Source organism: Aspergillus uvarum (assembly GCF_003184745.1).
Source record: "Aspergillus uvarum CBS 121591 unplaced genomic scaffold BO82scaffold_74, whole genome shotgun sequence".
Classification (NCBI taxonomy): Eukaryota; Fungi; Ascomycota; class Eurotiomycetes; order Eurotiales; family Aspergillaceae; genus Aspergillus; species Aspergillus uvarum.
In genome coordinates this window covers 116,775-141,206 of record NW_020291371.1, presented here as the reverse complement: position 1 = coordinate 141,206, position 24,432 = coordinate 116,775, and the positions used below count along the sequence as shown (strand labels likewise).

General features: G+C 51.8%; 7 protein-coding genes across 7 annotated transcripts; 5 read left to right on the top strand and 2 right to left on the bottom strand.

The window, feature by feature from the left end:
- Positions 1-3,352: 3,352 nt before the first annotated feature.
- On the top strand, positions 3,353-4,862 carry BO82DRAFT_358648 (Cdpnpt in complex with Thiolodiphosphate and (S) Benzodiazependione). Its single transcript, XM_025636354.1, has 2 exons — positions 3,353-4,575; positions 4,645-4,862. The coding sequence occupies exons 1-2, from the start codon at positions 3,407-3,409 to the stop codon at positions 4,742-4,744; spliced, it is 1,269 nt and encodes a 422-aa protein (XP_025487209.1). The 5' UTR covers positions 3,353-3,406; the 3' UTR covers positions 4,745-4,862.
- Positions 4,863-5,499: 637 nt separating this feature from the next.
- On the bottom strand, positions 5,500-7,046 carry BO82DRAFT_358646 (NAD(P)-binding protein). Its single transcript, XM_025636353.1, has 5 exons — positions 6,744-7,046; positions 6,434-6,614; positions 6,140-6,348; positions 5,985-6,084; positions 5,500-5,869 (listed from the first exon to the last, which is right to left on the bottom strand). Exons 1-5 carry the CDS (start codon positions 6,999-7,001, stop codon positions 5,556-5,558), a joined length of 1,062 nt encoding a protein of 353 aa, XP_025487208.1. The 5' UTR covers positions 7,002-7,046; the 3' UTR covers positions 5,500-5,555.
- Positions 7,047-10,472: 3,426 nt separating this feature from the next.
- On the top strand, positions 10,473-14,218 carry BO82DRAFT_345933 (acetyl-CoA synthetase-like protein). The gene is made up of 4 exons (XM_025633730.1): positions 10,473-11,271; positions 11,334-11,608; positions 11,676-11,768; positions 11,827-14,218. Exons 1-4 carry the CDS (start codon positions 10,482-10,484, stop codon positions 14,080-14,082), a joined length of 3,414 nt encoding a protein of 1,137 aa, XP_025487207.1. The 5' UTR covers positions 10,473-10,481; the 3' UTR covers positions 14,083-14,218.
- Positions 14,219-14,749: 531 nt separating this feature from the next.
- Positions 14,750-15,644, top strand: BO82DRAFT_424788 (uncharacterized protein). Its single transcript, XM_025640306.1, has 2 exons — positions 14,750-15,276; positions 15,343-15,644. Exons 1-2 carry the CDS (start codon positions 15,122-15,124, stop codon positions 15,527-15,529), a joined length of 342 nt encoding a protein of 113 aa, XP_025487206.1. The 5' UTR covers positions 14,750-15,121; the 3' UTR covers positions 15,530-15,644.
- BO82DRAFT_424773 (KR-domain-containing protein) lies at positions 15,573-20,560 on the top strand (the record flags this gene model as incomplete). Its single annotated transcript, XM_025640305.1, has 12 exons — positions 15,573-15,599; positions 15,639-15,962; positions 16,056-16,653; positions 16,687-17,036; positions 17,100-18,444; positions 18,483-18,607; positions 18,641-19,050; positions 19,117-19,131; positions 19,180-19,210; positions 19,253-19,309; positions 19,355-19,432; positions 19,463-20,560. The coding sequence occupies 12 exons, from the start codon at positions 15,573-15,575 to the stop codon at positions 20,558-20,560; spliced, it is 4,458 nt and encodes a 1,485-aa protein (XP_025487205.1).
- Positions 20,561-20,840: 280 nt separating this feature from the next.
- On the bottom strand, positions 20,841-21,345 carry BO82DRAFT_345929 (uncharacterized protein; the record flags this gene model as incomplete). The annotated part of the gene is made up of 1 exon (XM_025633729.1): positions 20,841-21,345. One exon carries the CDS (start codon positions 21,343-21,345, stop codon positions 20,875-20,877), a length of 471 nt encoding a protein of 156 aa, XP_025487204.1. The 3' UTR covers positions 20,841-20,874.
- A 1,388-nt stretch (positions 21,346-22,733) lies between these two features.
- BO82DRAFT_406612 (uncharacterized protein) lies at positions 22,734-23,978 on the top strand (the record flags this gene model as incomplete). Its single annotated transcript, XM_025639575.1, has 3 exons — positions 22,734-22,988; positions 23,041-23,297; positions 23,600-23,978. The coding sequence occupies 3 exons, from the start codon at positions 22,734-22,736 to the stop codon at positions 23,976-23,978; spliced, it is 891 nt and encodes a 296-aa protein (XP_025487203.1).
- Positions 23,979-24,432: the final 454 nt, after the last annotated feature.

Here is a 24,432-nt window from a genome sequence, read left to right as displayed (position 1 = left end):
CAGAAACATAGCTGCTCACAGCTTTGACCAAAAGTCTTACCCAAGGCTGGGAATCCGAGTACTTGAGACCTCTGGGAATTTGTAGAAACCACTCTCACCTTTGTCACTGGCTCCTCCAGCGGCGTTGTCAGAAGCAACCTGTTGGTGCTGCTGGCTCGAACCCGAGGCGGGTTGGCTATGGTCTTGCGCGCTGTGTGTTGGATCCGTGTCTCCTCAGAGCCATCGCCCGGCCTCGATACTAGAGCTTACTGGATGGGCAAGCTGGTGTGACGAGGTATTGACGACGACCTATTTGGGACTTGTGATTGAGGAGACTAGGAGGCGCAACAGAGATGTCCCGGGGATCGCACTAGTATCTTCAGAATGTCAAAGAACGCGCTTGAATCTCTGCGAGCCCTGCACGTCACACGGCACTCGAGATTACTCAAATACTTGCAGTCACATCCCCCGCACGCAGTCATGCAATCACCATGACTTGATCGTATATGCGCACGGCGGTGTTGATATGGTGTAACATCGGACACGATTTTTTTCCCCACACCTTCCTATGTAGATGAAGCGCGCCCCTCACCAAGGAGCCAAAAGCATCAAGAAAAAAGTTCAGTTATAGGTCTGTCGCGCGTCGGACGTGTTACTCGGTATGCTTTGACGAGATGAAACCCAGAGATGCCCAATCGCATTGCCTCCTGTGAATCGATAGATGCTGAGTCCCGCGAGCAACCGTGCGAGCAATTTATTTTCGACGCTCGAGACTCGCATTGATCTGGAAACATTTCATAAGCTTTTGAACAGGGTAGGTCCTGGTCCGATATCGTACGACATTCAGTCAAATGGCAGCGCTGAAGGGATTGTTAAAGAGGCGGGGAGGCCGTCCGGTGATGATCAAGACGAAAGCTAGTCGAATACATGAAGCCGCCATTGCGGATCACTTGGCACACAAGCTGAAGGGAGCACCGTGGGGAAAGGAGTGTGTTGAAAGATTATAGACAGACTCACCATGGAACATAGGTTGAACCAAGGGGTACAGAATATGACAGTGTGTAGTCACTATTCCGACGCAGTCTGTTGTGTTGCACATCAAATCGGCGTTCCTAGCCATGTTCACTAACCTCCAAATGTCTTTCATTGGCTTGGCATAGATATAAACAAGTCAGTGTCACCGCTGCCCTTTCTCATGGTATAATCAGATCGGTCTGTTGTGCTTTTGCCTGAGGCCGGACTCACTTGACTCATTTGCGTCAATCAAATCCTCGTTAATCGCCTTTCTCTCAGAATGCGGGCAATTTCTGTTCAACTGTTGCGACAGGAAATAGGTCTATATCCAGGCCAATGCTCCCCGCACAATACTACATCCTTTCTACACTCCACGCGACCTGAGGTCGCTTGGTAGAATTCCACCTTGCTCAACAAACGTGATATTCGACTAACAATTGTGTCCAATTGTTTACTACATAATGCACTTACAGTATAACCAAGAATCCAGACGGAACGTAGTGCTTCAACAGGCATTCCTGCCATGGAAGTGGTCGCTCTACGCGTCGCCAATCACACGCCTTCATCAAACGGTTAAAGCATCCCCATGAATGACCTGAAAATAAAGTCAAAGAAAATCAGAACTGGTGAATTGAAAAAGGCAGAGACTTTACCAGTTTCGAATGGTGACAATCACCTTCGAGGCTTGAGGGTCTGGCCAGGTCACGGTGTTTGTCTTCGATGACATATTGTTATACCACCAGACACGCTACCGTATAGGCCTCTTCCTGGAAGCTCTATCCCTTTAGTTCATGCGGCTTGAAGCAGCTGACGTCCCTGTCAAAATCTTCACTGTCCTCACCACACATTCTTCAGCGCTCTTAGACGCCTTATTCTAGCCCGTTTCTAGGTAATTCCCAGCACGGTGATTCCTATGGATGAGAGAATGCCGACGCCTAGCATACAATAAAGGCAAGGAAAGTATTGAGAAATACTTGTGGCTTCGATGGCGTAATTCAACTTTTTTCGCTGGACAGGGCCCATGACGAAAGACCCCATGACTGTCAGATCAAGCACAGCAGGGAGTAAAATCAGCAATTCTCTACGTCAGTCATCATATTTACCCCGGTTCCTTGCGTGAATGAGGCTCTAAAATTGACGTCAAAGGTAGGATGACGCCGAGCAGACGGGTGCCAAGTAGACGGTATGGTGTGGATGCTACACAACGGACACTGCCGGCGTATACCTACAATTGCATCAACATTCCTTATAACCGTCATAATTAAGTCAAACCAGACGTGAGCTTGCACTTCACTCTATGACCGAAGACATGGGAGAGGGATGATCCGTCCATATCAGGATGGCCACCAGAGCCGGGCTAGAATTCAACAAGCTATCCTAAATGTCCAGTTCCGCTGCGCACCATTTCATAAGGATGGCTGCAAAGTAATCGATCGTGATCCAAGGTTCATCGAGGTCACTGTCGATGACCTACCTCAACGAGGTGCCGTAGAATGAGCAAAACAGGGAGGCGCCAGAACGCAGAGGTCAAACCTTGTCGGGGGGGAGGGGAAGAATGAGGCGCATGTAGTCTGCCTGACAATCTTGCCAATAACGGCAGATGGAAATTTGCGGAGATTATATCCTGAGGGGAAGTGAGACAGTGCAAGAAAAAGTCTAAATCAGTCTGACTTGACATCGAGTTCCCCTCCCACTCCGCCTAGACTGTATCCTCTGGAATGCCATATCATTCCTGCCGCAGATTCCCCAACTTGGCTGTCCAGCGTAACCTGTACAGTACCCTACAATTCACCTATTCCTGCCGGTGCCGTGTTAGTAGAACTATCGCGATGCCTATGCTGTCCGGAAGTGTTGCCTCCATCGCAATGCACTATCACAGTCAAATTTACACATGCACAAGCCTGCGCAGGCTCGTGCAGAGCAAGAGAAAAGATGATAGCAATGGCCCTCGCATTTGTCTTGCGAAACCAGGTAACTCGGCGTCACTCCAAGATCACTAATCGTCCAACTTGTGACCTCATGCATGACTCGCGCACTGGATGCATGCATCCAGCGCCGCAAACAGAGACGCTGCAGTGCTGCTTGTGGGCTAGAAACCTTAACCACTGACCCATGCGATCGTTGTGTGGAAACGGTGGCAAGGATGAAGTCTGTCACCGGGCTCGGATATGCTACATCCGCTCGGAGGCTTGAGGCTAGAACCGATCTGTCCCATGTTCACTAGTTTGACCGACAGTGACAGGATATGTCTCTCGCCGTCTTGGTCGCGCCGAACTGGCAGACAACGCTTTGATAATCGTGACGCCCTGTCAGGGAGCATCTGGATATTTTGGAAGTAAATTGAACACGCTTCAGGTGGGCTGTTCTTCTTGTGATTGCAAGTCCCCAAAGACATTGACAAAACACTATTATCATGACAGGCCCATCGGCGACAAAACTTGGCGAGGATGGCGGGGCTGGATCTGAGCCCTATCTCCATCTCAGTAAATCGCTGCGCTTCTCGAATCTAGATGAGTTTCAGTACTGGCACCAACATGGACCCATGTTGGGAAAGTTACTGTGCGACGGCAACTACAGCGTGCACCAACAATACGAGTATCTCTGCCTCTTCGCCCATTTAATCGTCCCTTCGTTGGGTCCCTTCCCTAGTCCTGGTCGCGAGCTCTTTCAATGCATCTTGGGCAGCATTGGACCTTTCGAATTGAGCCAGAATTTCACCAAGACCCGGTCGACTACGCGCATCGCCTACGAGCCGACCAGCCACAGGGCCACCACAGGTCAAGATCCGTTTAACCGTGCCCTGTTACCCAGCGCTCTACACGACCTAAAGGCCACCGGCGCCGCGATCAATTTAGACCTACACCATGCCCTGCTCCCGCGTCTGACACTCAGCGATAGCGATGTGGCACGGCTTCCCCAATCTCAGACTGCGCAGCTGCCCTTCAAAACGCAGACGATCCTCGCGCTGGACCTGGATTCAGCCGGCATCTCCGTCAAGGAGTACTTCTACCCAACGCTCAAAGCTCAAGTCACAGCCCAGTCTCCCACGCAGCTGTGCATAGATGCCATCCGCACCATCGACTCCGAGCAGCTCTTTGCGCAGGGGTGCGACGCCCTCCAGGAGTACCTACAACAACCAGAAAAAAAGACGGAGATCTTCCTTGTGTCCTGCGACCTGGTCGACCCGCACCGCACGCGGCTGAAATTCTACCTAGCCGAGTTCGACGTCCGCTTCGACCGTGTCGTCGAGCACTGGACAATGGGCGGCCAGCTGAACAAGGAGGACCCGGATATCACTGAGGGCCTGGCGATGCTCGACGAGCTCTGGCGCGCTCTGGACATTGTGGAGGGCCCTCGCGCCTACCCCAAGCGGCCCTCGCAGCCCGGGGATCCTCCCACGTACTTGCCTTTGATGCTCAATTACGAGATCCATCCCGGCCGTCGCGCACCGATCCCGAAATTCTACTTCCCCATCTCCGGCATTCCGGATACCAAGGTCGCAGCTGTGCTGACGGATTTCTTTGAACGTCATGACATGCCAGATCAGGCTGCTGTCTATGCTGCGAACTTGCAGAACTACTTGTAGGTTTATCTCTACCCTCAACCGGGGTACTAGACTCGGGAACAGAGTCCAGGCTGACTGGGACACAGTGCAGGCGAGAATCTGGAGGAGACCACGCATCACCAGGCGTGGTTGTCTTTTTCGTACGCCAAGAGCAAGGGCCCGTATCTGACTGTGTACTATCATTGACCTGATCCCTCTATATTCTGGATCGGAGTAAAATTTCTGTTGTTGTAGGAAATTCCCTTGTGGACATTAAAATATTGGTGTTTCTGAACGAAATAATTGCAGTCAAATTGATCTCTACGGTGTAGAGCCCAAGGGGCCGCTTTCGTCGTAGCGGCATTATGTCTTAGATTGTCTTTGCAAATCAACATTCCAAGATTGTGATAGAACTGATTCTCAATGCTTGCTACATTGGTTGACCAGATTTTGGCTTGGGCAATCTGGTGACGGGCGGAAAGAGGTGAAGCGAAATAGATTTCTGGGCCTGGGCCCGTCACGACCGTATGACAGCGACTTGACAGCTACATAACATTCGGAACGATCATACCAACGACCTGCTAAGTATGCGCCATCGAGTCATGTCCATCTAAAGTATGTTCTTCTGGTCTGGACGGCCCATTGATCCATCCAATGAGAATGGTGCGGCGGGAAATGCCAGGGCCCGGGATTTAGGTTCTCTCGCATTCTTTCCTTGCTTTCAAGGTCCCTTTCTATTTCTTGCTTTTTCCGAATATCTCCATATGATATCTAGTAATGGTGAATGGCTTCAAATGAATGATCCGAAGGCATTGAACATGGTACTGGAAGTTTTATTTCGCTTTGATCATATAACGCAACTTGCCGAAACAACTTTGCACAGAACCCTAATTCTACATTATTGAGGAACTCAGCCCCCCCTCCCCCTTCTTCCGGCCTCCCCCGGGCTTTCCATTTCCCCCTCCGATTTTCACGAAAAATCTCCAGAATACCCCTTTCCATCTCTTGGTCGCATTGATCAATTTTTCAATGGCTGACAGCCAATGCCGCGCGCAATACTATTGGCGAGGGGCGTCATGCCCGGCTGGCCGTAGAACTCGCGGAGCAGCTGCATCGCCCTCGCGCGGGGCCTGATCTCCGCGCAATCGTGCAACTCCCCAGGCACCGGGCTTGGAATCAGAGGGTTCTCGGGCTGCAGCTGGTCCAGGATGATGAGGACATCCGTCCAGTTGGCCGACTCACCAAAAGCGAACACGCGCTCCGAGGCCACGGTGGGCTCGAGCAAAGCAATCATAAACAGCCGGGCGATATCTTCGACATCGACGAACCACTCTGGGACGGGTCAGTATGCGCTGCAGAGCCTTGACAGACAGGCAAAGTCCATGAACTGGAAGCCGAACAGGATGAAAGCCAAAGGTAGGAAACGGAAGGGGTTGGGAGGGCTCACTGGGTGGAACAAGAGTCATTGGGGTACGGTCACCGTGAAGGAGCCCGCGTACCCAGTTCATAGTCGAGCCTGGGATCTCGTCCATGAGGATCTTCCCGACCTGTTCTCCTTAGTGAGTGAAGCAGAGGCTAGATATTAGAGGGGTGAGGACAAACCGCAAACGCTGCGACTACAGTGTTGAACTCGAAGGCAGGTTGGTGGCAGCGTACCCATTCCCACGCTTCCCACTCACAGACCATTTTACAGGCGCTGTATACCTCGACCTGCCGTTTCTGCATACCTTGGGAAGTAGGCTCATGTGATTGCGTCTTGAGGTTCCAAGAGGGCGATAAGGCTTTGAGGACAGCGGACATATTCCAGGTATCTGGGCCGCAATGAATCTCAGGTTAGTGCAAAATCGTTCGATACCGACGCAAAACCCCGTCTTTACTTTACATCTTGGTGCTTACCCTGGTCAACCACCACACCCTGTTGTCCAGGGTTTGGGGTATAGAGCGCCATCGACGAAGAGATGAGCACCACCCTGCGCACGGAAGACACGTGTGAAGCTGCCTGTAGGACGCTCAACGTTGCTTGCCGGGACCAAGGAACCACTTCATTGATGTCAGTTCCTAGTGTGAAGTCGGAGACCTGCATGAAGTCACATACGTCAGAGAAATATGCTTATAGGTCGGGAAAAAAGAAGCGATACAAGCGGGAAAGAAATAGTGATCAGGGAAACGTAGACCGTGCCGACAAGGAGAGAAAAAGGTTGGTCACCAAATGTACGACCCCAGCCACATCAGCCAGTATAGCTTCGATTGCTGCGGGGTCGCGAAAGTCCGGCACGAGAACGGTGTGAAACCTGTCAGGCCCGTACTCTCTCTCGTAAAAGGCGTTTAGCCAAGGTTTAGGGCTGCGAACGGTGCCGCGCACGCGATACCCCAATTTGAGCAGTTCATTGCTGGTGTGTGACGCCAGGTAGCCATTGGCTCCCGTCACGACAACTGTAGATCCTGGAGGGAGAGCGAGATTCATCTCAGTGACAACAGTTCCTTCTCACTCTATATCAGCAATTCAAAGGATCATTTTGAAGAACAGCTCAGCCTAGGTCCATGATAATCTTGGGGCATTTTATTGTTCGTGGTTATGGCTCGGCAAGCGGGAAAGCGGATTGCCGAAGACAAGCTCACCGGATCTGGACTGACAAAGCTTAGATGGGCAGCGAAGATCTGGTTCGGTGTCAATCTGGCGTAATTCTGGGTGCTTCCAGCCTGCTGGATGACGGTCCAGACTCCTTGGATGAGGACACTAGGAGATGTCGAGGGGATATGCCATGCAGATGGCAAACAACGTAATCCACCATTACACTGCTATGACAGAGGACATGGCACATGACTCGAGCGTCGGTGATAGCGGTGGTTCGGCGACCTTACCATGGCCCTGAACGCCGGTGGGTGGGTGGTGGGTGACACCGGGGTCAGGTCAATATCGAATTCTCAGTCCTTGACGTCTGTCAATCCCGCGATCCACATGCATGTTGAACCAGGCTCCTGTGCCGCGCGTGGTATATTCGGGCAGACAGCAGAACAGTATATAAGTGCGTACATCAAGGTACGAGAAGTCATTGACAAAGATCCATCAATCTTTCTCGCCATGGTACTCCCCGAGCAAGACCCTGTTTTAGCTCTTTTCACCGAGTCAGCTGATCGCTGGCCCCATCATGTCGCGGTGGAAGATGGGCTCAAGGGCTCGAGAACATACCGACAATTGGACGAAGAATCCAGCTCCCTAGCAGCATATTTGAAGGCCAAGGGAGTGAGACCAGGGCATATAATCCCTATCGTTACAACCACCTGCATACAAATGGTGGTAGGGATCCTTGGCATTATCAAAGCGGGCGCTGTGTATGCCCCCATCGACCGAGAACGGAGTCCCCGTCACCGGATAGAGTATGTCCTGAACAAAAGTCAAGCCAAGCTCGTGCTCTATACGGGCGCAGAGTTCTCCGCCGGTCAGGCAAGGACAATTCACCTGCCGGCAGCTTCGGTCCCTCCTGCTCATAACGGCCAGGTGGCCAACCGTATCGACGATGTTCTAGCTATCGTATTCACCTCCGGGACAACGAATAAACCCAAGGGTGTCCGGGTTAGAAGCAGCTCGGTAGCGCGGTTTGTTACTTCTCCAGGATTCAACTACGATGTTACGCAGGCCGATCGGGTCTTGCTGGTCTTATCTGTCGGCTTTGATGGTACGTATCTCGCAGTCTTCCGTCGACGGATTTCGATAATCCCGGCGTATCATGCTGACGGGAAACTCGCAGCCTGCATGGGGACCATGTTCAACACACTGTGCAATGGGGGCATGCTAGTCCTGGCCAACTCGGAAACTTTGGCAGAGCGCGCAAAGCAAAGCACTATCATCACTGCCACCCCTTCGATCTTGACGGCGCTCGGGCCTCCTATCCCCGCCGAGTATTCGAAATTGAGGCGCATTATCTTGGGGGGCGAAACTGCCTCAGAGCAACTCCTAGGCCTATGGGATAGTCTACACGTACCGATCTGGATTGCCTATGGGCCGACAGAGGCTACTTGTGCCGTCTTGACTCAGAGGTTGCGGCGTGATCCACAGACCCGGAGGTTCTCGCCCACGCGGCTCGGACATCCAATACCAGGATCCACAATCATGCTGTTAAATCAAACCGACATGAGCATCATCACTGAGCTCAAGACGCCTGGGGAGATCGGGATTGCAGGGCCCTGTCTGTCCGCCGGCTACCTCGGGGATGAGATGCAAACCAATGAGAAGTTCATTTATCGAAGTGAGCGTACGATATACCGAACCGGAGACATGGCTGAGTGGATTGAAGACCATGATGGCACTCGCATTTTGGAGTTCCATGGACGTGAAGATCGCTTGGTCAAAAATCGGGGGTTCCTAGTAAACTTAGACCAGGACGTTGATCAGGGCATCGTCCGAGCGTGTCCCTCCGTGCAAGCGGCTTACTCACTGAAGATCAATGGATTGATATGTACAGCCATCGTGAGCCCGCCGGTCAATACCGCAGAGTTGTTGGCTACCTGGAAGTCGATGGCGCTGCCCTACGCCGTTCCCGACCACTTTATTTGTCTGCCCAAGCTACCTTTGAGCTCGAATGGCAAGGTGGATCCGCATCGACTCTCGTCCATCTTGGAGAAAATAATTACGAGTCCCAAGGAAACCCAGAGACCAATGGCTTCATTAAACCAATCCAATCAGACGCCGAAGCAAACCGTCCTGGCTTGGTTCCAGGATGAGATGAAGATTCCTTGTACTGAGATTGACTTGAGTGCTTCGAGTGTGTCAATGGGAGTCAGTTCGCTCGCTGCAGTCAAACTATCCTCTTTCTGCGGTCAGGCTGGCTATGTAATCTCAGTGGCTGATATTTTGGAGGCACCGTCACTCAAGGAGTTGATTGCCCGATGTAAAGCATCATCAACTGCGGCCGACAACAAGTTTTCCAGCAAGCAGACAGATCTAGTGAAGCATTCAGATCTTAGCCCTCTACAACACAAGATGGTTCTGGAAACAAAGGTTGACCGTCAAGTGAACTATGCACAACACATCTCTCATTATCGCACCCAGGATATCAGGCGCATCAAGAGGGCATGGGAGACTGTGGCACGGGCGGAGCCGCTTTTTCGGACAGCTTTCACGGAAACTGAATCCGGAATCATTCAAGAGGTGGTAAAGGAGAGACAGTTCCGCTGGGAGGAGCGGGCAGTTCATACTTCGCAGCAAATCGAGGACCACATGCATAAAGTAATTACAGAAACCGGTCTGGGGGTGTCCATTCTGGTGCTACACCATGAAGGAATTCAGCTGCCCCAAGGCGAAAGTGTACTGGTGTGGACCACCCACCGGGCTTTGTTGGATGGATTCTCCAGTCTCCTGTTATTGGGAAAACTGGATATGGCGCTTCAAGGACACAGATTCGAGCCCTCTATCCCATTTGCGCAAGCAGCGATAGATCTACACCAGCTCCGCGAACGGATAAACGAGGAAGCATTTAGGTTCTGGAAAAACCGTCAGATGGAGCTGTCAGAGTCCAAGGGCGAGTTTAATATCCCTGACACGCCATCCCAGGACAAGGACGGCTGGGCCAATATACAGTACATTCACCCAGAGCCTCTAGACAGGGAACAATTGAGCCAGAGGGCCAAGCAATTAGCCGTCACCCCAGCCTCAATACTACATGCTGCCTGGGCCTTGCTGGTCTCCCTGTACGCTGACTCCAGCCAGGTGACGTTTGGGATGGTGCTCTCAGGCCGGGATTTGCCTTTCACCTGGGCCCCGTCGGTAATCGGCCCTTTGATCAACCAGCTGCCATACAGTTGCGCGATCAAAAGACAAATGTCCGTCTCTACCTTTGTCCAGAGCGTGCAGAGGGACATTCGCGACTATGCGCGATTCCAGCTTTCTGAGGCGCCCGTGGGCACCCCGCCGATTAGCACTTTGCTCGTAGTGCAGGAGGCCGACATGCGCAAGCCATCAGTGGTCCTGCCCCCCTTACGTGAACCACGTCTGAGAGAGTCTACCAGCCTGCCTCTAGTCATGGAGGTGCAGAGCACGGGCGAGATGCATCTTTTGTGTCGCAGCGATCGGTTCGGTGCTCAAACAGTCCAGGACGTGGCAGCTGTCTTCAGAAACATCGCTCAGCTTCTCACTGGCGATGATGACCGTCTCACTGTAGGGCATTGCCTTCAGCACAGTCTGCCATCGATCATGCGGCAAACCCTTCTGCAGCTGGGTAATATCGATCGACCAGAATCACGACTGACAAACACAGGACCGACACTGGGCAGTTTGTTTCGGAACACGGTACGCCAGCATCCCGATCTCATCGCTGTAACAAAGGACACAATTTCCGTCTCCTATCGCCAACTTCTGGACTCCGCTCAGGGCGTGGCTTATGCCGTGCTTTGTCATGCGCGCCCAGGAGACGTTGTTGCCGTGATTGCCGATCGTTCGATTAACTGGATTATCGGAGTTTGGGCTGCGGTGCTTGCTAACACCGCCTATTGCCCGATCGATGCTTCATTTCCAACGGAGTACCAGGTATCACTGGTGAAGCAAAGCCACGCCACCCTAGTATTGTTTCCCTCATCAGAACAACGGATACAATGGTGCTCCCAAGAATGGCCAGCTCTTGCGACTGAGGATGTTTTACAGAACACGAAATTGCCTGTTGGTGGGCCGTGGCCAACGCAGACGCCAAGTGATGTGGCATACGTCTGCTTTACCTCAGGCTCAACTGGTGTCCCGAAAGGTAAGTTCGACATTTTTCTTTCCCATGATCAAGCCTTACAGCTGATATTCTATGCTAAATAGGTGTGAAGTGTCTTCATCGGGGACTAGTCGCCCTTCAATCCCGCGAGGAATATCGAATATTCAGTCAACCAGGACGTCGGATCGCCCAATTCCTCTCCCCTGGATTTGGAGGCTGCGTATTTGAGGTCTTCGGTACCTTATGCTATGGGGCTACCTTGGTGCTCCGAACGAAGGATGACGACATACTGTCACATCTGGACCGGGTGGACGCCACCATTCTTACCCCATCCGTTGCCGCAGAAATGGTCCCATGGCAGTTTCCTAGAATCAAATATGTTGGTCACACTTCCCCAATCTGTCGAGGCTTTCTAGAGGCCATTGCTGACAGGAGTTTGCTCCTAGGTGTATTTTGCCGGCGAGCCGGCCACAGAGCCCATAGTGTCCCGCTGGTGGTCACCAGATCGGCAGCTGTACAACGCCTACGGCTCAACTGAGGTAGGTCATTTGCTTCTTCTACTTTTCGTATGCGTTCTAACGAGACGAATACTGCCAGGTTACTGTGATGAATACACTGGGCTCACTAGACCCTGACCTACCAATTTGCCTGGGCGGTCCAGTCCCGTCCTCCCGGTTGTACATATTGAACAGTGAAGGAGAGCTTGTTCCACCCAACACAATAGGGCACATCCACATTGCAGGAGTTCAGGTGAGCGATGGGTACACTGACACGGCGCCATTGGGACGGGAGGAGTTCCGGCCAGATCCTTTTTGCGATGGGGAGGAAAAGATGTATCGCACGGGTGATCTGGGCCATTTTGACCATGAGGGTAAGCTTTGGTACTGCAGCCGGAAAGACCGCCAAGTGAAGGTCCGCGGATATAGAGTCAACCTCGACGATATCGCTCATGCAGTCTACCGCCTCGTGCCCACAGTACGCAAGGCCGTGGCGGTTCTTCGAGAGGATGGCAGCATTGTGCTCGTCCTGTGTCCGATGAGGGTGGACGAAGCTGGCGTCCGTGAAGCCTTGCGCACCGCCCTGCCTCCTCATTATCAGCCCTCCCATATACAGAAACTGGAGAAGATGCCAATGACAAAAAACGGAAAAATGGATTTGCAGACACTGAAGAAAGTCAGCGCGAGGAGAGCCTCCGGATCGAGACCAGAGAAGGCGGTCGACAGACCACTCAGTGGAGCCGCTCGAGCTATAGCTGTGGCCTGGAAACACATATTGAGCCTTGATCCTTCTGCTAAGATAAATGAAGAAGATGACTTCTTTACGCTCGGTGGAGACTCAGTCTCGATGCTCAAGTTAGCGCGCGAGCTGAACGATATCTTCCAAGTTCGTGTGACGGTCCGGGATGTGTTGTTGCGGTCTGTCCTGCGGGACCTTGCAGCCTTGGTTGAGACGAGCCCCAGGACAACGCACGATTTAGCTCCAGCACAGGGGAAGAGCCCTGAGAAGCTCGGAACAACTAACCTGTCTCCTCCGGAACTGTTGTGGGTACATTACTATACTAACTCCCAATGTCCAAGAGCGTTTAATGTTCCATTCTATGCCAGCCTTTTGCCACACCTTGATCTGAAAAGGCTCGCCTCGAGCGTAGAGGGGACACTAAATCGCCACCGTATCTTACGGACACGCATTACGAAGTCTCATAACGGGTACACGCGCACCATCTCAGACGAACGCATCGCTGTGGGTTATGAGACATCCATCGATGTTGGGGAATGGATCAGTCAGCCGTTCAAACTCGATGGAAGTCTGGTCCGAGCCGCTATGACCAAAGATTCTTTACTTCTCAATTGCTCCCACCTGCTCTGCGATAATAACACCTTGACGCATCTCCTACAGGAAATTGGGGATCTGTATTGCGGTAGACGATTGTCTACTGTGACGCACGAATACTTTGACGAGCAATCGTGGTCATTCCCGGTACCAATGCCGAAAGAGTTGCAAGCTTATTGGAATGACCATTTGATGGGCATTGAGGTGCCACGTCCTCTAGCCACACAGCGAGTCCGTTCTTACCGTGGAAGCTCCATGCAACCCACAATCTGCAGTACATCAGCACAGAAGCTCTTGGACACTTGTGCTGATCACCACGTCTCCCCGCGATATTTTGCCATGGCTATTGTGGCGATTACTTTGCAAACGTTGGCCGATACTCGAGACGTCATATTCGGATGCCCATACATCAACCGCCCCAATGAACCAGGCGCAGACACGATCGGGCTTCATCTTGAACCGCTCCCTCTTCGCTTCACCTTGTCAAATTCTTCAGAACCAACACGGATAGTTGACCATCTGTTGCAGGCAGTGAGGACGACGGCTCAGTCTGCTGTCGCGCACGCGGTTCCGTGGCATGCGTTGTTGGCCCTGTTGGGACTCCCGTTTCCCTCCGGCCACGAGGCCCTGTTCGACTGCGCCGTCACCTTTCGGGAAAACCGGGGTGTGGAGAATAGCCAGCGGCTCCCAGACATTGAGGGACTGATGCCGCGCCCGGTGACCCCCGACGGCGCCATCTTTGCTCTCCTGTTTGAGTGGCGCTTCACAGACGACGAGCAGGGTGTATCGCTGCGGCTCGGCTATGACACGGACCTTCTCACCCCCGCTTTGATGAGTGTGATGAGTCGGGTGCTATGCGTTGCTCTGGATAACATGATTGATCTTGAGATGACGCAGACGCGGTTGCGACACGTGCTACGACAAGCCCTAGATGACGCTTGTCTGCGCGCGAGATTGGAGCCTCATTGCGTGCGGGAATTAGCGCGCAAAAATTTGATTGGGGCTGTTTCCGGGGATGTCTGACATCCTTATGTTCATTTATTCATGTACTGTATAATTAGGATGCTTGGAATGATTAGTCGAACCCAAAATAGTTTTTACTCTGCCATGAATGAATTGCGTTCTTGAGTTGGACCCCGAATAGCTTGAAGTGTTGATTATTGGTTGTCTGATGCTAACCCGATCTGGCCAATACAATTGATATCTGTGATAATCTGGGCTGGTGATGCCAAGGTTTGTTCTTTATTTCTGTAAATAATATAAGGTAGGTTGACTTATTGTTAAGAAGTAGAAGCTATAGGAGAACCTGTTTGAATAAAAAACAACTATAGATTAGAAAATTAAAAAATTAGATAAAAATAATACTAATCTTAGTTTATAATCTAAACCAGACAGTAACAGGATACTACTTAGAGTTATTAGTAATTATAAATATATAAGATCTTAATATTCTATAGGCTGTTATATATATATAAATATTAATAATCTTATAATAAATATATTTAGTTTAGTATTTTGACTGTCAAAAATTATTACTATATACTTTTTTTTACAAATTTATTTTTATTTTATAGATTTTTTTTTACCAATTACTATATTAGTATAATTAGTTAAAAACTTATTTAAAATAGTAATTATATATTTTTAAAAAAAATTTGAAAAGAATTTTAAATAATTTAAAAATAAGATCCGGATATAACTAGTAGATAGCCTATATAAGGGCTAAAGGGGTAAGATAGTATAGTAAACGAATGTCATTTCTATCCTTCAAGACGGCACTGGCAATAGCTTTCTTTCGAGGAAGATCAGCAGTGGAGTTGCGCAGCAAGAGCAAGTCCACCCTGGGAGGCATGGTTGCATTAGGCACGGATGTCGACACGACGACAAAGTTGCTGGAATCCACCGCCCAAATCGGGCGGGCTGGCATTGCGGCAATCATTAGCCCCAACAGTGTGACGATATCGGGGAACATCGCAGCTGTGAATTCAATCTCTCATTTGCAGAGATCCAGGGGATCTTTAACCGCAAGTTGAAGGTGGACGTGGCGTACCATTCCCACCACATGGCACAGGTTGCCGCGTCATACCGGGCGTCTATAGAGCCATTTTGCCACGCTGAGCCTACACGGACCGGGAAAGCAGTCTTCATATCATCGGTCACTGGTCTGGAAGAGTGTCCAGATACTCTACAGAGCGCATCGTACTGGGTCCAGAACTTGTGAGTGTTATCCGCGATTTCTGTGAACAAAACCGGCCAGATACTGATAATCCTTGCACGATATAGGGTGAGCCCGGTCAAATTATCGGAAGCTACTCAGGGCATTTTATCTCGGTCAGATTTTAATGTACGAAGCACCATTCCACTTGTCGAACTGGGACCGCATGCTGCGCTCAAAGGCCCGATTCATCAAACCCTGCAATCGATGGGTGAAACGCGCCACGTTTCTTCCGACACTGGTTCGGGGTACTGATGCTCCTAAAGCACTTCTTGACCTTGCTGGGCGCATTCTCACCATGGGAAGCAGCCTGGACTTCGCTGCGGTCAATAGGACCCTGCCTATAGAATCCCAAGTTCTGAAGGACCTCCCATCCTACGAGAGGAAGAAGGACACGCGCTACATCCGCAAATCAGCTAGGTCTGTCCAGGAATTGCATCCAGGCCATACCTACAACCCGCTTCTCGGGTGGAAGATGCCGTCCGAGGGCAACGATCACATTTTCCGCCAGTTGTTGTTGCTTGACGAGATGCCCTGGATTCGGGATAATGACGTTGCAGGTGATGCTATGATTCCTTTCGCGGGCTTTGTGCGTCTTGCAGTGGAGGCTTTCAAAGCTACAACGCGTGCAAAATCGGAGGTCTCGAGCGTATTGGTGCGAGAGCTCCACGTCAAGCGAAGTCTCATTGTCGGCAAGTCTCAGCACCTGGATATGACCACCAAGATCCGGCCGGCGGAGACCGGACCGGGCACATGATCCTCGACTATCTGGGCCTTCGAGGTCTTGACTTGGACCGAGTCCGGCAGCTGGTCTCTCCATGCCCATGGCCGCATCGAAGCTGGTACTGTGGGCTTCGCCGACATGGCTAGCCCGGCGAGAATGGCGGCCGAGGACATATTGTCCATGGCCGAACCCAGCGCAGAAAATGCCGAAATCGAGTATCAGATGCTCCAGGAATCAGGCATTTATTTCGGGCCCGCGTTCAGAAACATGACCGCCATATGGTCAGCACCCGGCGTCGCGGTCCACGAAACAGTGCCTCCATCAATTGACCACGTTTCATTCCAAGGATCACCGGCCGCCGTCGACGTGGTGACTCTGGATAGCGTGTTGCACTCCGCCCGAAGTGCTACCGTTGGAGATGAGCACCTGAGTGGCGCTCCGCCGGTCTATGTACCGGTGTACAGCTCTCGATGTCAGATCTCCACGACTTCGGCAACCGCTTACCAGAAATTCACCACTGTAGTACACCGGCTGGATCTGGAGAACAAGTCTGGTCGTGCACGCGTCCATTTTGTCATCTTCGCAGGCATGGGGTCGGGTCGAGTGCCGTACGTCGAACTCGACATGACCTTGCAACGTATTACGCAACGCGACGGTTCTGTCGAGACCAGGAGGCAATAACTGCCAGAGGGGTTCCACGAAAGCTTAGTGCCGCATTTTGGGTTTCTCGACGGCAACAAGCAGGCCAAACTGCTGGGGGACGACGACTTGGATCCTGCGCAACAGCTCCTAACGCGCAAGCTGTCGGCTGTCAGTCGTTATTTCCTGGCGCAGGCGCTGAAGATGACGGCGAATGACGGTCAGTGGACTATGCCCTCTCATTATGAGAAATTCTTGCGCTGGGCCGAGGTAGTTGTGGCGCAGGTTAATGATCTTGAGATCACACCGCAGCTGATTGATGAGGTCTCCAAAAGCGGCGCTACTGGCAAGCTTCTCTGTGCCATGGGCCAACGTATCCTCGAGTTCCTGCGCGGGGAGGTGCAGCCTTTAGACATCATGCTCAAAGACGGAATGCTCATTCGATACTACGAAGACAACTAGGTGCAGCATAGGAGTAGCAAGGTATTGTCCAGTTATGTTGCCGGTTTAGGTGAACTAAATCCAAAGATGAGGATCTTGGAAGTCGGAGCAGGCACCGGGGCTGCGACCCTACCGATACTGGAGGCATTGTCAGGAGGTTGGGGCAACAAGAACGAGGATAGCGCCCCGATCTTTGACCGCTTCGTCTTTACAGACATCTCGTCGGGGTTCTTCAAGAATGCGCGGCACAAACTGACTCGGTGGCCGCAGCTTGTATATCAGAAACTTGGCATCACTCGCAGTCAAGCGGAACAAGGTATCGAAGTCGACTCCTACGACCTAGTCATTGCCGTGAATGTTCTTCACGCGACCCCGGACATCACGACGACCATTCAGAATGTTCGCTCTTTACTCAAGCCTGGGACAGGGAATCTGGGTAGAGTGGAGCATGCGGATAACTACGATCCTGCTGTGCTGCCCTTCGCCCTGCTACCGGGCTGGTGGTTGGCGTCCGATGAATACCGGGCATCGGCGAGCGAACCGTTGATGCCTCAGGACTGCTGGCACCGACTGCTTACCTCCACAGGATTCTCCGGAGTTGAAGGTGGTATTGATTGTGGTGGTGGTGGCACCTTCTGGACTTCACGGGTTGATGAGGACGCCGACGACGACGACAATTTTACGTTGACCAGCAGCCAATCAAGATCGCTCGATCCGGTTACAATCTGCGGTCCTCTGGCGACGCATCGAGATGAAAGGCTGGCTAAAGTGGTGGCCCAGGGCGTGGGACAGGTTCTGCAAGTTCCTACACCACGTATCCAGTCCCTTAAGGAGCTGCATGATGCGGGAAATAGCTCCTACGTCCTCCTGGATAGCGCCAAGAGCAGTTTTCTTGCTACACTAGCAACTGAAGACGAGTTCAGTCAATTAAAGAGAGTTTTGCTCAAGTCCAAGGGCGTGCTATGGGTCTCACCAGAAAGTGATAACCCAGAATACGCTCGCATCAAAGGTATTCTTCGCACCCTTCGCCTGGAAGACACGTCAAAGAAATTCATCCAAGTTGACGATGTTCCTCTTGATACTGCACCCGGGGTGTCGGCCGTTGCGCAGCTCACCCTCAGCCTTGTTCAAGATAGGGCGCCCACTGCGTTCCGCGAACAAGAGTTTGTATGGCGGAATGGCATGCTTCATGTGCCCCGTCTTCGCCGGCTCCAAAAAACAACCGAAACGTTTGCCCTTGAAGCCGGGGTCCCCATTTGTAAGGAGCAAGATATATGGGACAGCCATGGCCCCGAGGAAGCTCTCCGCCTGTCCATCCAAACCCTTCGCAATCTCGATTCAATTCATTTCGAACGTCACAGGCTCGGTCACACCCCTCTGGGCGAGACGAAATCATCATCAAAGTGGATGCTGTCGGGATCAACTTCAGAGACATTCTCAGTTCCCTTGGCACAATTCCATGGAGTCCGCCTGGGTGCGAAGGGGCTGGAACCGTAGAGCAGGTTGGTCCGAAGGTTTCGCACGTGCAGGTCGGTGACCGCGTTCTATATGTGATGCAGCAGGGGGGATTCTCGACGTATGTTCGAATTTCCGGTCTTTTTGCGCGCAGAGTGCCAGACAGCATCTCTACTGCGGACGCGGCTAGCTTACCGACTGCGTACTCGACTGCCCTCGTCTGCCTGGACAATGTTGCTCAGCTCCAACGAGGCGAGAGCGTGTTGATCCATGCCGGTTCCGGTGCTGTTGGCCAAGCATGCATCAACGTGGCTCAGAGCCGGGAGGTGATTGTGTTTGTAACGGCTGGATCTGTGGAGAAGCGAGCCTTTCTGCACAAGACGTTCGCGATTCCCAAGAGCCGCATCTACAACAGCCGTACACCCGAGCTCCGTCAGTGCCTTCTGAACGAGACGGACGGAAAGGGCGTGGATGGCGTGGTCAACCGTCTTAGCGGTGAACTGCTTCAAGAAACCTGGTACGTATCTCCTCATCGGACGCAACGAAATGTACCTAGCATGTGCTAACAGCACGGCGACTTCAGGTCCTTGGTCGCCGAGTTCGGTCGATTCATTGAGATTGGCAAAAAGGACATGCTTGAGAATAGCCATCTGAGCATGCGGCACTTCCTCCGCAACGTGACATTCTCCACCGTGGATCTTGACCGGTACTTTGCCAAGAAACCGGCAGTCCTGCAAGAATGCTTGGTGCAGATCGTGGATATGCTGGAGAACAAGGTCATCGGACCCATTCAACCGATCACGAAGCTTCCTGTCTCCCAGGTACAGTCCGGATTCCGCAAACTCCAAAGTGGCAACAACATCGGTAAGATCGTTGCTATCCTGGGACCGAACGAGAGAGTCATAGCGGAGTGCCGGTCACCCCTACAGCCCCGGGAGCAGCTGCTGCAGGCCAACGCAACATATCTGATCACGGGTGGCACCGGTGGCATTGGACGAGTCCTTGTGCCGATGCTGCTCGAGAATGGAGCGGCCAATGTCATCCTACTTGGTCGATCTGGCGAATCCAATCCCGACGTAAGCAACCTCATCCAACAGTACAACAGACCGCGAAACGGCATTCACGTTCGCGCGATTGCATGCGATGTCGCGTCGCGCGCAAGCCTCTACACCGCGCTCCACGCAATCCAGGACTTGCCCCCAGTTCGGGGGGTGATTCATTGCGCACGCTACTTGCGCGATTCGATGTTCATGAATGCAACCTTTGACGATTGGCGGAAGACCAACGCACCGAAAATCGACGCCGCGTGGCATATCCACGAGCTGCTTCCTGCCCTGGACTTTTTCGTCGCCCTCGCTTCGGCAATCGGCGTCGTGGGCAATATCGGCCAGAGCCTTTACGCTGGGACTTCAACCTTCCTCGACGCGTTCGCGCAGTATCGCGCCCGGCACCAGTCATACAGTGTTTCCATCAATCTACCTGTGATCGATGATGTCGGCTTTGTGACCCAACGGGAAGGCCTACGCGACAGGCTCCTGAGGCAAAACGTTGGTATCAAGTTGTCGACTCCGCAGGTCCTGGCTGTCGTTAAAGGAGCCATCATCGGTGCCGCGTCGGGGCTGAACAAGGACAGTAGGGCTATTGTGTACGTGCGGGAAGGTTCCGAAGAATCCCAGGGGTGGGAAGACAGGTCGCACTATTTTACTGCAGCCCGACGCAAGAACGCAACCAAATTCACCGACCCTACCGGACAGGGGGGCGGCAGTATCCTTGGCGGACAAGAAAATGCCCTCGAGACCTTGTGCTGCAAAGTCTCCTCAATAACGATGATTGATCGTGAGGATGTGACCCTCCGCTGTAAGCTGGCGGAGTACGGGCTGGATTCATTGGTGGCAGTGGAACTGAGACATTGGGTCAGAAGAGAGTTCGGGGTCGACTTAGCACTGACCTATATCGTGGGCGCGGAGAACTTGCAGGCCTTAGCAGACCGAATCCTGTCATCGTTGGGCATAGTGACAAGTACCTAAGTTTTGTTATAGATTCAAGAATCTTTTTGATGAGAGAAGAAGGGAGATTCCTCTGCAGACCCCCACACCCAGGATCAAGAGCCCTAAAAATCTTGATCATTTGGCCTCCCCACTTCATGCCGATTCACCGTAGGTGAAAAAATAAACTTAGAATTCATGCATCATTGTTGTATACGCGCAGCTAACAAAAGAATTCTTAATAACAAACTAGAGTATATTGACTATGAGTCCACCTTTCCATTTTTCTTGCTTGTTGCGTTTCTTTTCTCGATATCCACGCCGCACTAATAGAAAAACATGCACACATGCTAACACTACTTGAAGTACAGTATCATACTATCAATAACAGCATCCGCACCATGACTGCTATCCCTACCGGCAGCTCCGGCCCACTCCCCATTGCTACCAAGCGAAGGCACATCGCTTTCCAGTCCATCTGTCGAACCAATTTCAAACTCGTTGCCTTGAGTGGTATGGAAATTGAAGCCGTTGACAAAGCCCTCATTGTCTCCGGCATAAACAGTAAACTTGTCAATGGTTTCCTCATCATCAAAGACAAAGGACTTCGGGTTATAGCCAATGTTGGGGTCACGGCCGCCAACACGTCCACTGGAACTCCCGTCTTGGAAAGTGAATTGGATAGCACCGAGGACATTGTAGCCACTGTAGTCGGCCGACCATGCGTCAAGGCGGCGGATTTTTTGCTCCTCATGTGTTGCGTTGTAAGCGCTGCCGCCAAGTCCGCCGTAGGGGCCGTCTTGGACAAGGTCTTCGATGCCGGACATTGTTGTTCCAAAGACTGTTTCACTAGCACTGGAGGCTAGACTTTGATATTCCCAGTAGAGTAAAGCTTATGGCTGTTGAAGTTGAAAGATAGAAGTCGAGATGAATACTGGCGAGGTGATACAACTGCGCTTTTATACCCGGTTGAGTAAAGTGATTATAAGAGACGCCATCATACTTACGCAGGGCGACAGATTTCCGAAAGCATGCAGTATGACGTGGTAGACTTTTTAGCCGAAGGTAACAGTAAGCTATTAAGCTAAAATAAGCGTGAAATAATGTCCTCCGGATGCAGCTGGAACTATTAGATCGGAGGAAACTCAGTTACGTTGACTACTATTTGGTCTGGTGTAGAGGTAATTATCTGGAAGAATGTTTGAGTAAGTAGTATACATAATGGCGATGCCGACTACAGAGACAACGAATGAGAGATGCGGATGCTTGTGTAGTAAACCACACAACTCACCTAAAAGAGATTAGTTGATGTCATATTTTAATAATATCCTACCGATAATCACAACTTGGAATCGTGTGGGAATGGCAAGCTCAAACTTGGGAAGCACGCCATTAACATGAACGTTCTATGTGTGGTGGCAAAGACCAAACAAAGAAAATATCGATATCCGGGAACGGGGCATCAGCTGACCAGTAGCGCTATTACATCTGAGAGCCCAGTTTTCCAGAGGGTTAAACCTCTCAAGCCTTTCTGAACCCTGGGATTGTGGACAACCTCCATGCTCTTCGCCCTCCAATATGCTATCGACCGACAGAAGGCAGATGGTGACAAGGAAGTGTGACATCAACACTGCTTCAAACCAGCCCAATAACTGCGTTAAGGGCATGTAGAGCGCACCGGATACTGGTTCTACTTGAATGATATGCTCTTCTGTATATGGATCAAGTATCAATCTTTCTCTTTCGGTGCTAGAAAACGAACTAGGTGAGGTAGGGAAATTGAAGACACAAAGACTGCGCAACTGATCAGCCCTGGTCATACGGCAGTGATTCTGGTGCATCTGTATAAGTAGAGATTATGAGCCAATTCCAACTACTAATCTTATTTTGTCATATCTTAATATTTTCTTTTCTGGTTACTGGAGTTGAGATGACCTGGGCCGGTGATGTCAAGGTTTGTTCCTCCTTTTGGTGAATAATACAAGGCAGGTTGACTCGTTGTCGAGGAATAGGGGCCACAGGGGAACCCCTTTAGTGAAGAGGCTACTGTGGATCAGGAAATTCAACGATCGGGCGGGGGCGACGCTAATCTCAACCCACGACCCAAACCAGGCAGCGACGGGACATGCTGCCTAGGGCCACCAACGATTATAAATGTGTATAGCCTCTACACCCCACAGGCCATCCCATACACACAAATATCAACAACCTCACAATGAACATCCCCAGCCTGGCGTCTGTGCCGCCAGAGATCATTCACTGCGTACTTTCTTTCACGGACCTGTCCTCGCTTAGCGAACTTTCCCTCACCAATCGCTACATCGGCGCAATCAGTCAAAAAGAGCTGCTCAAGGTGGTGACCGTGTACCCCCGGAAAGAGAGTCGAGAAAGATTCCAGGCGATTCTCGAGGATGAGACCCGGGCACGACTGGTGGACAGGCTGTATCTGGATGTCAGCGCTTGGGCCGGTGTAAATGCCCTATTCCTCCCATTCACCCTGAACCCTGTACTCATTGACACAGTATTATACGCAAGAAAGATATATCAATCAAAGCATTCGCGATAAGCAGATTCTCCAGTTACGCAGATTCATGAAGCTCGTCCCGCGCCTGAAGGAGCTCCCCCGTCTACGAAGCATCGTGCTTCGCTTTCATCAGGGCTGTTATGTCGAGGATACCTGGAATGACGCCCATCAGAATGCTGCGTTCCGCTCCTGCGTGATGAGTGAATTTATCTTGGCGTTGGCATCCCTCGACGAGCCTGTCAAGGAGCTCGCCCTGTACAACCTCCAGAACATCAACCCGACGGGCCCGGAGGTGGTCCGGAATCTCACCAAGATTTTAGGCAGTCTGCGCGCACTGCGGCTGAATATCACGAATGAACATGACGAATGAAACGGGGAAAACGATCTTGAGGTGAGACGCTCTCATACTCTCTTCTTGCTGTTGGCTTCTCGCATCGCTTCCTCAGGCTCTGACTCAAATCTCAGCAAGACGAACCGCACTAATTCTTTCCCGAACTTCCCTCCTTCTGGCTGGCCCCGGCGGCCGCGGCCCTCGAACACCTCACCATCTATTCCAGCAACTACTTCGGCTTCTACCCCAAGCTGGATCTGCGAGAGATCCACCTCCCGCGCCTGAAGACGCTCGCCCTGGGTAAATACGCATTCGTTCACGACTCCCAACTCGAGTGGATCCTCTCGCACAGCAAGACCCTGACCGAGCTCTACCTCGACGACAACCCTATCCTCTTCGAGGTCTCCGTCTACAACAACGACCGGGCCTGCCTGGAACCCGGCCGATATACCCACAAAGCTGGGCTGCGCAATAAACACTTCGCGACATACGACAAGCGCTGGCACCACTACTTCCGGGCCTTTCAGGTGAGGCTCCCCCACCTGCGTCATTTCAGCTACGGGCGCTCGGAGCCGTGGTGGGGCGAAGGACATGACCCCCCTTGAGCGCGAGACGGAGATCACGGTTGGGATGCATGACGAAAGTTACATGGTCTTCTGCGACGGGTTTGGGCCGACACCGTAGATGAATACCACGATCTATGACACCGATGACGAGGAGCCGTCCTATGAGGGTGATGGCGTGGATTGCATGGAGGAGGATCAGCAGGCGTTGGAGGAGCTGCAGCAGAAAATTGGGCAGCGGCTCGAGGTGCTGGATCAAAGGCCCTGCCGCTTTAGAGTCGTCTTGCGGGCATCTTGCCCAAGATGTCAACCAATATATTTGCTAGGAGTGAGGTTCTTCCTCGTAGCATCAGTGAATCCAAAATGGCATGATCTCTTTCCTACATCAATTAAGCGAGTCCTGGGATTTTGATGGCCAATCTTCTGTTTTGACTTGCTGGAGTCCAGACATTTGTGTATGGAACAAGTCCACGGTGAGCACCTGACAGGAGCCAAA

Excerpts from the sequence above, each read along its gene's own strand:
- BO82DRAFT_345933 (XM_025633730.1), top strand. The coding sequence starts at position 10,482 with ATGCGCAAGCCATCAGTGGTCCTGCCCCCCTTACGTGAACCACGTCTG. Across the intron at positions 11,272-11,333 it reads CTCAACTGGTGTCCCGAAAG|GTGTGAAGTGTCTTCATCGG; the intron begins GTAAGTTCGACA and ends TATGCTAAATAG. Across the intron at positions 11,609-11,675 it reads AGTTTCCTAGAATCAAATAT|GTGTATTTTGCCGGCGAGCC; the intron begins GTTGGTCACACT and ends GTTTGCTCCTAG.
- BO82DRAFT_358646 (XM_025636353.1), bottom strand. The coding sequence starts at position 7,001 with ATGAATCTCGCTCTCCCTCCAGGATCTACAGTTGTCGTGACGGGAGCC. Across the intron at positions 6,615-6,743 it reads TGGCTGGGGTCGTACATTTG|GTCTCCGACTTCACACTAGG; the intron begins GTGACCAACCTT and ends GACTTCATGCAG. Across the intron at positions 5,870-5,984 it reads AATGACTCTTGTTCCACCCA|AGTGGTTCGTCGATGTCGAA; the intron begins GTGAGCCCTCCC and ends GACCCGTCCCAG.
- BO82DRAFT_424788 (XM_025640306.1), top strand. The coding sequence starts at position 15,122 with ATGGCACAGGTTGCCGCGTCATACCGGGCGTCTATAGAGCCATTTTGC. Across the intron at positions 15,277-15,342 it reads TCGTACTGGGTCCAGAACTT|GGTGAGCCCGGTCAAATTAT; the intron begins GTGAGTGTTATC and ends TGCACGATATAG.
- BO82DRAFT_358648 (XM_025636354.1), top strand. The coding sequence starts at position 3,407 with ATGACAGGCCCATCGGCGACAAAACTTGGCGAGGATGGCGGGGCTGGA. Across the intron at positions 4,576-4,644 it reads GCGAACTTGCAGAACTACTT|TGCAGGCGAGAATCTGGAGG; the intron begins GTAGGTTTATCT and ends ACTGGGACACAG.